Source organism: Ceratosolen solmsi, unplaced genomic scaffold (assembly GCF_000503995.2).
Source record: "Ceratosolen solmsi marchali unplaced genomic scaffold, CerSol_1.0 scaffold29, whole genome shotgun sequence".
Classification (NCBI taxonomy): Eukaryota; Metazoa; Arthropoda; class Insecta; order Hymenoptera; family Agaonidae; genus Ceratosolen; species Ceratosolen solmsi.
The window spans coordinates 7,968,248-7,981,854 of NW_011948417.1; the positions used below are offsets into that span (position 1 = coordinate 7,968,248).

The 13,607-nt window shown below is 26.2% G+C and overlaps 1 protein-coding gene across 1 annotated transcript in view; it reads left to right on the forward strand.

The window, feature by feature from the left end:
- Positions 1–319: 319 nt before the first annotated feature.
- The window catches only part of LOC105359797 (nascent polypeptide-associated complex subunit alpha, muscle-specific form), a gene marked incomplete at its 5' end in the record, with an annotated part of 241,632 nt that continues 228,344 nt past the window's right edge, over positions 320–13,607 (forward strand). Inside the window, one exon of the mRNA XM_011496489.1 lies at positions 320–469. Within this exon, the coding sequence (XP_011494791.1) occupies positions 320–469 (150 nt within the window). The remainder of the gene's footprint in view (positions 470–13,607) is intronic.

A 13,607-nucleotide genomic window follows, 5' to 3' on the forward strand; every position in this document is an offset into this window, starting at 1 on the left:
TCACAATATCTTTACATATAATATATGTATAACGAAATGCAGTCGAAGACCAAAAAAAAATAGAATCTGATGACTAATTATCCGTGTATTACTTTCCCCGTTACAAAATACATCCTATAGTAAAATTACAATGATATCAATTAAAATGATTCGGTCCAAAGTTATCATTCATTTTTAACGTCGTTGTCGACAAAGTAACGAATACTAATATCGATGTTATTATTTTTCTTTTTAGCTACTGGGTGGTGCCTGCTTCAGCCATGGGCCCTACACGCTTTTGAAAGCAGTGCGAAATAACAAAACACTGGCTTAACTTACGAAACTCTGGAGTGATGCCGATCTCGTGAGTATCGGTGAGCTTCAGCTGCTCTGGATCGACAGTCGAGGACCTAATACGCCCTTGGCCTCGCTGAGGCTCTACTTCCTGCCGGAGAACACACCGGATGGACGTAGGGATACACATGGAGAGGTGAGCCCGTGTATCCCCATTTATTCGCCTGACGAAACCTAGAGCCAACCTAGAGTCATTGTCTACATTAATATCTAATGGTTAATATATCGGATTAATAATCGAAATTCGCGATTATCATGTGTTGTCGATCGCTCCATGGAATTCGCGTTAATTGGAAAGTCCAACTTTATGTTTCATTTTTATGCCCAAGGATATCGACTGTGGCTATTTTAATCTGAACTGCCATTCTTCAATATGTTTTACTAGTGCGAGTCGTTCGGCAATATTACATCGATTAATCAAATAAGTCTCATTGGGATGGGATTTATTTGATATTATAGAATAAACATATTTTATACTCAAGGTTTTTAAAATAATGATCTGCCACTAGAGTGCTTTCGTTTAATTAGTCACAATACCGTAGTTAATGAATATGCTAATGCATTTTATTTCACTCGTATAAGCCTATACTATTATTTACTTGTTTTACGATGAATTATTCAATTTGACATAAATCTAGCCATTTTACATATACAAAAAAACGCCCTACAAATTTAAAATAGGCACGCTCCTCATTCTTATTATTTAAAAATAAAGTTTATTTATACCAATAATATTTCACTCTTTTGAAGGGCACGAGGGTACTTATTTAGAAGCATATCGGACATCTACATTTAACAACAATTGAATTAATTATAAATGTGTTGCATTAGCATTAGGGAAAGTTAGCTAAAGACCTCAAGCAACTCATTGAAGAACATAAAGTATACGATAATATAACATAATACAGTTTGCACGGTATAGCGTTAATTAAAAAAAAATTAATAATAATTGCAGTTGAATATTGAAATCAATGCTCTTGAGGAGACATCGTCATTACGAATACAAGTTTTTGCGCTATTGCCTAATAATATTAAATACGTATGAAGGTAATGATAGGTTTGTTGCTCACGAGGATTTAATCATCAAGATAAAATGAGAACTTTAATAGGTACGTATGCATACTACAAAGCATTTTTTTTTTCTTTATTTTTCGATCGTGTGTGTAGACGCATATGCGTGCAGATGAGCCCGTACTGTGCGTATAATACCGGCAAAGCCGCAAATTACTCTCAATATGCAACGGCGAGTTCACGGTTGCATTACGAATACGCCCGTTTTATTATTCACTTACCCACTATACTTTTATCAATCACTGTCATTTCTTTCAGTTTTTTTTTTTTTTTTTTTTTTTTTACTTTTTCTTCTTCTTTTTTTTCTCTTTTTACCCACAAATAATTGACTACGCAAACAAAGAGAAGTTACATATTTAAATTAAGCAGCTAGCGAAACGCACTTTGCTATACCGTTAATTGCTTTTATTTATAATGTAAGATTATCAGCTCGTTTCCTCGTGCGACTAAAATTTCCAAGTTTTTCCTTTTCATTATTTTTTACTTTCTATTTCGTTAAAACTCGATTATTAACAATTTTGTTTATCTACAAGCAGTTGGAATGGCGTAAAATCATTAACATCCCCTTTAACAATATCTATTTTAATTTTAAATCATTATAATTGTTGGAGAAAAATTATTATTTTTTGCAATTGTTCAAAAAAATTTCTTTATTAATTCGTAATACTGATTTTCTGAAATCTCGTACTTATATTAATAAGTAAATCTGATAAATAAAGAAAAAAAAAGAAAAAAAAAAATAAGTTCAATTTTGTATATGATATTTTAATATATAAATATACAATAAAAAATCAATTTATAATGAATATTATTCATAAACTGTTTTAAAGATGCAAAAAATATATAACAATTTTGGGTATACATGATATTTTCTCATTATCATCCAATAAATACATACATAAATGCCAACACTTATGTTTGGCAATGCATATTAAACGTATGTATTTTCAATGTTACATTAACTTTGATATATGGACAATATTAGATAATATCTTATAAAAGTTTATAAATAATATTCATAAAGTGTAGAAAATTTTTTTAACAATAATCTAAATGCGATTAATTTCTAAAAATTTATATTAAAAATTCATTTATTTATATTTAATGCTTAAACTTATCTAGCCTGCATTTCTTAATAAACTAAATGCATTTAAATTAGAAAATGTAGAATAATATTTTCGATAATAAATTTATTTTAAATAAATGATTAAATAATCTGATTGATTCATTTGATTGGATTCGCACATCTTATCGATCGTATACTCATAAATGCAGAAAGTCGAATTTTCATTTTGAAAAATCAAAATGATAAATTTAAATATCCAATATATATTTTATGAAATTCATAGTTGCATGTTTTAAATGTCTTATACATAATAAAAAATATATGGAACAATAATATTATAACGTTTAAAATATTTTGACGAATAAAGAGAATTGAATTTCATTTCATTGCGTTCTACATAAAAAAAATGTCCCTCTTTCTTTGTGTATAATCTACCCCTTTTTTTTCTTCTTTTCCCTATGGACAGATTGTTATTCATAAAGGGTATATAACCTTGAAGAAGGAGAGAACGGCTTCCCGGTTGAGATAAAGGAGGGAAAAAGTCTTGGAAAACATTCGAGCGACACAGACGAAAGTAATGCTTAAGGAAGATGTTTAGAGGAACTATACGAAAGTTTGTATAAAAGTTAAAAATTTGCGCCGTGAAGTTAAATATTATGATTTGGAAATGTATTGCAAATATATCGCCTTTTAATATCTTAAAATTAGATAGAAAGATGTAGACAAACAGCCGAATGAATATTTTCCAATATTTGAATGAGAAAGAAATACTTTGAACGAGAATATAAATAAATTGTTGCTCAATACGGATAACGAATTAACAATATATTTCAAGATTAATGATTTCGTGTAATTTTTCTGAAAATACATTAAAAATTTCATTAGAAATTTCAAAGTCTGGTAATTAAAGAGTCTTTTATTAAATTACATTACGAAAGAAAATCGAGCAACAAATAATCTTGAGGCCTTTGGATCTAGCAATTCGTAAAATTTTCAGTACTTATATATAGCCATAATCAAGAGAAAAATTCATTACTTTGCATAATCAATCGGTTATTTATTTATTATGAGCTTAATTGAGCAATACCAGGAGCTATAATTATTAATCTTATAATGTGTTGAATAAAATTTTTCATTATATTTTTGAAAATCGAACAATTTTACATGACATCCGAATGTGTAATAGATAGAATATTTCAACAGATTTTTCTTAACTGGAATTAGAATTTAAATTTAATTAAAATCGAAAACCTTTAAGGCAATTGTGATTTACGATACCTACCAAATCATACTTTCTATTCTTGCTTTCCTTATTTTAGTGACGAAACTTATAAAAAGATTTCTTATTACTTTCTATGTGCACTCCTCGCATTATTTTCTCATTCACGAGAAAAATATGGATGTATTATTATAATGTAATGATACAAATAAAACGATGTATTTATGTAACGCAAAATTTTTAAATTAATATTACTTTTAAATTATATTGTGAAACATATGTAAAATTATTATATATATATATATATATATATATATATATATATATTTAAAATTACATCGACGTATATAAAATTTATTAATTATTACGTATAGTGCTAATTATTATTGTATTTAATGTAATTAACAATATAATTCCAACTAATATTGTTGTTGCTGTTGTCGTCGTCGTTGTTATTATTATTGTTGTTGTTGTTACATTAAAGATGTTTAGATTTAAATTACCTGTCTGAATTATATTTTGTTTTTCATTGTTCGAGTAAGTGTCGTGACACAGTTGATTTATTGATCGAGTGATTGATTATAACCACATTTAATAACATGATATCGTTTTACATCATAACAAGTATAAAATGGCAATTGCATTAATATAAAATACATGTAAACACTAAAGCTTAGAATTGCTGCTGTAAAATAAATGAACTTCCAGGTGAAATATTCATTGCTAAAATTATATGAAAATATATAAAAGTTTCGAAGTGAATAAATGGAAATGATGGCATTTGTAATGATAATCTAATATCAAAACCAAATGCATAGAAGTAGAAACATTTATCAGGATCGGAGTGTCGTTGACTTTAAGTGATTACTTATATTTAAAAATTTAATGCTATTTATTTATTTTAAAATGTTAGCACACGGCTTTAAACAGAGAGAATATTTATTTCTAGTTTTACTTTTCATTCTCGTCATATAAGTTCTTAAGTATATATTTTTTAACTATCGTCGCGTGAAATCCGACTAAAGTAATTCGGTTAGAATGACAGTGAAGCTGAAAATACCAAGGCAATTATGTAACGAAGAACGACGACAATTAAAACCTAAATATTGTAACAAATTATGTGAGGCAACAGAGCGGAGGAGCCGAAAGGTAAAAGGACATCGATTTTTCAAACGCGCGTAGAACGAAACTGGCATAAAACAAAGCAGTGGGAGGCTTCAAAAAGAGTGAGAACCTTCATTCAAGTGTGTACATGACTCGGTGCGAGCTTGCAAGTACATTTGCGTGGCTATAAGATGAAAAGTGAAAGGGCGGGAATGTGGAAATAAAAAGTGAATAAAGTGGAATAAAAGTTCTTATGGTAAATATATTTTTGTGGGATGTCGTTGGAATGATACTTTTTTCCCCTGCTTCTCTCAATTTTATATTTTCAACATTTTTAGAAAAAGATAAGGAGAGATGATAAGTAGATATGTAAGGTTATCAGGAAAACGTAACTTCAATTAGTTTCACAGAGGCCACTACGTATTTGTTTTATGTGAAAATTAAAATTTACATTTATGTGTAGCAAGGTTAGAAAAGGCAGAGCGAGAGAGAGAGAGGGAGAGAGAGAGAGAGAGAGAGTGAGGGAGACAGTGGCAGACAGACAGACAGACAGACAGACAGAGAGAAAGAGTGAGATAAAAGAAATATTGTAGGAAGTGTATCATACATTTGTGGTTCGTGTTAAACTTTGTGATCGAATCGCTTTTGAAATGTCCACGATCACACGATATTTCTTAGCAAAATTAACGACAATTTTAAAATAAATGCCAACAACGCTTTCACAAACTGCCATTTACGTTAGAATTGTTTTGTTTATTTTGTACAGGGCGGCCACTTAAGCTTTTACGCTTGAACGTTTTCTAATTAAAGTTTAGTACAAAGGTTATAAGCCACAGTACAACAATGTCGAGTATTTCCGTGGATGAAGATTTGTGAATAATCATTAGAGCACTAAAATTAAACAATTCCTTTTATTGAAGTACATTCGCAAAATAATAATTACGTAAATTAGATAATCTTATGTAAGGCTTATTATTTTTATGGAGGAAATATCAGCAATATAATTTATCTTCGTGTATGATTTATTATGTTACTGTTTCAGTAAATGACGTAATGGTTTAATTCATTCGTTCATTTATTTTACTTATGCATCGCAAAACAAAAGCGAATTCATTAGGTAATTCTGCAAAAATTTATATCTATGAATAATTTTTGCATATATTTTAGCATTTTATTACAGTATAGGGAAAACATTTTATTTCTATCCGTACTTCATTTAAAGTTATAAACTATAATTGATTAATTACCTGATATTATGAAATTAAATGCAATCTGTTAATTAAAACTTGTTATTTTCTAGTATATTTGATAAAATATAGAATATAATGCTTAAATTAATATTATTTTTTACGTTGCAGAGACTGTTTTTATATTAATCTAATTTCATTAAAATTTCGTTATAAATTTCAATTTATGAATGACAAGAAAATATATAGAACTATCATTCTTTGAAAGACGTCAATATTTCATCAAGTAATTTCAACGTTTCTTATTGAAATTCTCCGTATTAATTTTTTAGTATTCGAAGGTCTTACTAATTACTTACTCCTTTTTCTTACAAAAATTACTATAAGAAGCACTACATAAGTTTTTAATAAGATTTTAAAGAATTTAAATATGATTAAGTCTTTTTAAAATTTCTATTTTTAATTAAAAAGCATTTGATATAAAATTACACAGTACTAATTAAAAATATTAATCAGAAATTTATTTTTAACCTTTTAATAAAATTGAGATACGATCGGTCTCGTTACATAATACATTTTTCTCCTTATGAAGCTAACTAACTATATAATTTAATCAGTGTGTTTAACAAATTTACAATAAACTGTATATTTGTAATATTTTAAGGTTAGAAACTATTTATTTGTAATGATAACGTACATGGGAAATAACTCACCTTAAAATGATGAATATTAAAATATCCAGAATTTGTATAAATTTTCAGTTTTATTTCTTATAACGATTTAATAATTTTTTTTTTTATTTGTCAACTTAACAGTTTTTCAAAGTTCTGCAGAATTTCTTTTGATATTATAATGACTAATACGATTAATTATACTATCACAATAGAAATATAGATAAAATAATAATTATGTGAATGTCATATATAACGTTTAATATAAAATAAAAAAAGGCATAACTCTTTTTATTATATAAAATAGATTTTAATTTTAAAGTTTTTAAAGTAATATCTTTTGCATAAAAATATTTCATAAGAATTTGAAACTTGTTCTACTGTATCCGGATAATCTTTACATTATTAAAAGCTGTTTTTCATATTTAAATTGAAATTTAAAATTTTAATGCCTTTATGCATTATTGAGGAATATACATCAGTAATATCAATATTCATTGTATGTATAATAAGTATTTATGTTATTTTTAAACTTATATTTCTCACACACGTATAATATTTTACAGAATTAACAATTAATAAATGTTATTGGATATAATATCCATATAAATGGATAATTGTTGGAACATAAGCAAGAAATTTATTCTACCGTTTTATGAATTATATAATTTTATAAATACAGAACTGTATTATTAACGGTATAAATAAATACTCTTTTATACTTATTAATAGATAGTGTTATTTAGCCTTAATATTCTTATGCTATAAATATTCATAACAATTAAAAATAATATTAATAGCATACGGGTATTGATTAATTAAAAGGCCATTTTCCTTCATTTACACAATTGGATTTAACCCGACATAAGCAAAATAAAAAAAAAAAAAAAAAAAAAAAAAAAACTCGTGTTCCGCTTACTCCTTTGTATTTTTTTGATTGTGCACGCGTGCGCGCATCGAGTATTTTCGAGGGTCATTGTCAATTATGGGGTATCTCTCTTTCTCTATTCCCTTCCTCTTCCTCTTCCATCGTCGTTTACGCAATTTAGGGCTCGTTCGCCTTTAGTATCGCTTCCGATACAGTTCGTAATACATTATATCTTACGCGTAATGTATGTATGCAGTTTTGCATCAAATAAGCAAGTACGGTTTAAAGAAAAAATGAACATACTTTCTAAAAAAAAATATTCTACTTGCGTCGCCCCATCCACGCATCCGTCACATATTCCCAGACGAAGTAAATGGTTTTGCTTTGTTCTCGTTAAAATATTGTTTTTGTTGGTTAATTGATATATCGACATTATGATTCTAATTATAATGCATCTAGATTTATAATTCATAAAACTATAGAACTATTTTAATTTCCCTTTGTTATATTAAATTATAATTTTCACGATTCAAATCATTTTAAAAAGTACATCTAACATTTTCTATTCAAAATTATGAATCTTGAAAGATACAAATAGTAAAATAAAACAGTGGCGTTTAACATTTACAATTGGGTTGTAAACAACATTAGATATAAAATCATTAAATAATTATTCTGGAATTACTGATTAAATACTAATTTGTCTAAATTTACTAAGAATTTAAGGTTTATAGTGACATAGAATTGACATATGTATTGCTCGTATAGTTAACGGATATTGACTGAAATTTTCACCATTATTAGAATATAAATAATGTTTACATTCATAATGAAGTAAACTCACTCTAGAATCCGTATATCATAGTCAAAATAAAATTTCAATATTAGTTATTTGTTTATGATCGAATATTTAAAAACTCAAACAGTTCTATAAACCTATGTACACTAAAAGATGCGTACGTAGCTTCATCCTTTCTATTTCTCTGACTGACGGCCTGTCCGTTTGTCTACCGTTCTCTACTTGTTTCTCCCTCCCCGTCACACACACACGCACACGCACACTCTCTCTCTCTCTCTCTCTCTCTCTCTCAACGTAGTCTTTTGCTACATATACATTTTCGAGTACAGCACAATTCTGACATATAACTAGTTGTCAGTGTCGTGGGGTGGTTTGGTTGCTACCGCGGATTGAGTGAACTTGATTTTCCACTTTGGATTTATGCAAATTTCAAACCACACCGAATTTCTGGGAATGCACTCACTTACGTCCATATGTATGATTAACAAAGCTCTTTCTGCATGTGAGTTTTATTGTGTCTGAAAGTTATTGTTGTTTATAATTCAAGGAAATTGATTTTCTATTCTTCCAAATCCAATTCGTCGACATCTTTTTGATACATTTATAAAAATGTATTAAACCCTCTTCTCCACTAATTTCATAATAATACACAGTTACAAGTTTCATTACATTATGTATTTTTGTCTTATTATATGCAAATCGTATTTAAATTGTACGTAAAAAAAAAAAAAAAAAAAAAATAGCAAGAAAATTTATCGAATAAAACGAAACATGTATAAGCGAATGGGAAATATTTTATGCTACTTTAAAAAGAAAAACTTATGAGAACTAAAAGATTTTTATTATAAACTTTCAATTATATATAATTTTTTATAATGAGATATTTTTTTATTTATTTAAAGAACTATCGCTTGTATAAGCTGAAACAATATATTTTTGCTCTACTTTTATATAAACTCACAATAAACTAATAATATATATATATATATATATATATATATATATATACTTATTTAGTCAGATTATAAGATATTTGAATATAATATTAAATGAAAAAGTCAATTCTATATTTATATTAAATTTTTGTTTAACATAAATTATCGTATTTCGATAATACTTTTAATAAGATATTGTACATATTTTATATTGTTAAATTATTCACCATAATGTCGGTGATATATTCATTTTATTCAGTGACAAAAATCCAACATTTTTCTTGAATTTTCATAATTTAAAATTATATAAAAAATTGAGAAAAACTCGGAGGAAAACTTTCAGCTTTGACATAATAATTTTCGATTCGTAAAATGCTAATTAAATTAATTATTTTACTTTATAATATCATTTAATTATGTAAATATGAGATATTTGGACGGATGATAATTTATTTGAAAACGAAATTTCGTAAATATAGCTTCTTTTCGCGTCAACCTAAATTTGTAAAATCGATAATTTTGTAGGGTTAGTCCGCTACTTCCTGAACATACAATATGAAATAATCTGAGATTTTATACATTATGGAACCTTAGGATTGTATGATTGTATTTTATGAACTTAAAGTTGTTGAATCTCTAATTCATTTGAGAAACGTAAAAAAAAGGGGCTGGCGGGCGGGGCGGGGAGGGATTATATATAATAATATTTTAATTTTTAATTTTTAATTCAGAATAATTGCATTAACGTCAATTATGATTTTCGTACAATGTTATCAATTGTTTATTGGCCAAACAAAACCATCTCTTTCGGTTTAATCAAGATATATTCAATTAAACACAATTCAATATATCTCCTGAATATAACTAAGAGTTAATCTTGTTTTTCTCCATTTATCATAAATACTTCAATTGAATCGCATAAAAAGGCTTTATATATAACAATAATACAGCTGCTTATAAAAGCTTGACTGCTATATGAAGAATATGTAAAAAGAAAAGGAAATACGCGCAAATCCGCCTTTGCGGTTAAAAAGCGAGTTCACGAATGGAGGGTAAAGGAAAAGGAAGGAATGATAAGCTCTCGTGGGAAACTGAAGCGAATGGATGTATCTTTCTCTTTTTCTCGGCGCGCGACTTTATATTTTCGACTCTCCTCGAGAATATTTTAATTTATAGGCTGAGACAGAGCGATAAAGAGAATGGGCGAGAAATAGAGAGCGAGAAGAGTTGTGTTTCAAGATTGATATGAGTCTGATTTTTGGTTCTGGTGTTGGTTACATTTTCTGCTTTTCTTTTTCTTGCTCAACTCTTCCTTCCGTCCGTCTTACTGTTCACGATATTCACTTTATCTTAGAATTTTAGTTTTCATTTTAAACCTTCTTTTGAAGTAATGTGTTTACTATATTTTTTAATAGGCATATTCCTCTATTTTACTTTTACTTGCTGTTAAAAACTTTAAGTATACAGTGAAAGTTGAGCTCTTCCTTATATAGAGTATAGTGTTTTTCTTTATCATAAAACTGCATTGAAATATAATTATTTTATCAAGAAGTTTTATTTAAAAAATACATATTATTAAACTTAATTTTTTTTTTTTCACTTTTTAATTTAATTTGTTTAAAACCTTTTTTCGCATTTTTTTTTAATTCTTTTTTTTTTTTTTTTTCATTTTTTAATAAGATTGTTGTTACCTAAAAAAAACAATAATTGTCCAATGCGTAAACGTTTATCTTATATCTTACGTAATTAATACAATTTGTTTATCTGAGTGGATAAATCAAAAGTACATTGCTCTATTTCTGTAAATGTATTCTCTATTTGTAAATAATTATAGTTTTCCTAAATTTATCTTTTATAAGGAAATATAGTATTATATTTACGTCTGTTTGAAAAATGAATTTCATAGAAGTTGTCTAGATATTTCCAGTCTAGAAAATTCTGCTATTCGATTTCTTCGGAAGGTCTTGTGGATCCAGAAAATTTAAGTTTGTATGATGTTATTCCATAAAATCAAAATATGATTTACTACAATTCGTATGTTCAATTTTCGTATTTTATTCATTTTCAAATAGGATTAGTCCGACACATTTTTTGAGAGTATTGGGAATAGAAATTTTTTTTTTTTTTTTTTTTGAGTAATATTTATTTAAAAATCAATTTATTTCAATTCAGAATTTTTGTAAGATATTCATATTTGCAGATTATTAGCATGAATTTTGTGGGAAGTGAAAAAAAATGTTTCTATAATTAAAATGTGTATATAATTAAATTTTACAAAACATATTATTGATTTAATTGAAAAATTTTACTTGCGTACATAAATAATTTTGTATCTAAGATAATTTTAATGTATATTAAATTTTACATATTAAATAGCTTAATCTCCATGCAATCTTTAGATATTCCTTCTTTTCTACCAAAATCGATTATTACATAAAAAAAGGGGGAAAAAATATAGAATTTGAAAAAACTAATTAGCAAAATTTTTCAGTAGATGCAACTTGTAGACGTTACATTATCTCATAAATTAACAACAAAATAATGCATTGTTTTTATATATAAGTATAGAAATTCATGATTAGCTACAGTAAAAGGAAAGTAAATAAGAAAAAATCATTCATAAATTTATCTTTGGCACGAAAAACTGTTCTGTATTCTTAAAATCTTATTTTTACTCTGGAAAATTAATGGCTGATCAGTCTTTTGTTTATGATAACAAACAACAAAAGTTTTTGTAAATGTATAGGAAAGAAATAATTTTTCATTTATACTTTTTAAATATAAGAGAAAATATTGAATTTTTAATGAATGATAAAAAAATTCCTCGGAGATAAGAAAAATATTTAAATTTATGAAAATTGAGTATTTTACATGAATAATAATAAGTTACTGCCATTTATTTACCTAAATTAATCGTTATACTTTACATGTATTTACGAATGTATCTACATGTATTGATTTTTGAATCTCATTCAAAAAGTATTACTATTATTTAAAGACAATAGTATCACTATTATTTAAAATTTTGAAAATTATTTTACAAAAAAAATTGTATTTACGTATTATTTAATTAAATCGAACATTTGGTCATGAATAACACGTTAACATTGTTTTAATTATCATTGACAAAAATGTTATAATATCCGTTTCTTATTTTATATTGTGCTCAAAACAGGTTTATGTAGGTAAATATATTATTTTATGTATAATTCTTTATATAATTGCTATAGTTACGTTTTGAAAATATTATTAAAAAGAATAGAATATCGAAGTAATTTAATGTCGATAAGAATTTTGCATTATAAAATTAAATTTATTAAATTTTATAATTTTGTTATTTCCGTGTTAAGAATATATTTATCAATGTTACTTAGAGAAGAGTATTTTAATATCTTATACAATCAACACATAAACTAATTACATGCCATTGTAAGCCGAATAAATATTGTATTGAAATAAATTATAATATGAAGAATTAAAAGTTCCAAAATAATTGTAATTTCATTGTTATAAATTTTATATGAAAAAAAAAATGTATTTTATAAATCAGTAAAGCGGAAGTTTAGTAATGTGAAATAAATAATAAATTCCATTAAATTAAATATGAAAATACATTGTGTTACACTGATGTATAATAATAACGATGTAGTCATGCAAATTAACTGTAATTAAATTGTTTAGTAGGTAGTAGGATGTCGGTATGTAGCTTATGAAACATTTTTGTAATATTCGTATTTCTATTTTTTTAATTTATTTTTTTTTTTAAGTAATTTTACTTGAATGTAGTTATTTTAAACTCGGAAGTTCATTATTCCACAAATATAAAATAGACTAGTTACTTTCATTGTGTACTTGTTGTATCCAGAATTTATGTCTGCACCTTCTTTCACATTCATTTTAATATTAGCCTTTCACTTTTGCGTTCATCTACTTTAGATTCTTCTGCTCTTATTCAGCTACTGGAACTATGCATGCAATATCTTTGTTTTGTATCACAAATATTTCAATTTACATTATTTAATAACATAAATATTTTTTTTTTTCTATTTTGTACAATTTTTTATAAATACACATTTAATAGATATAAAGCATTAAATAAATATATTTTGTAGAGATATAATTAAAACATGTATTTCATCAGAATTAATTAATACTAGTAGAAAAATAGGAAATTTGATAACATTCTTTTTGAAAGTATATATATCATTTTGGAGTATAAAACGTGATAAATCAGAATAGATACGCTTCCTTGTATAAAAAAAAAAAAAAAAAAAAAAAAAAAAAAAAAAAAACGATTATGATATGCCGATGACGTAAATTTCTGTTTGGGCTGATTTTTCTCTCAACGCAAAAA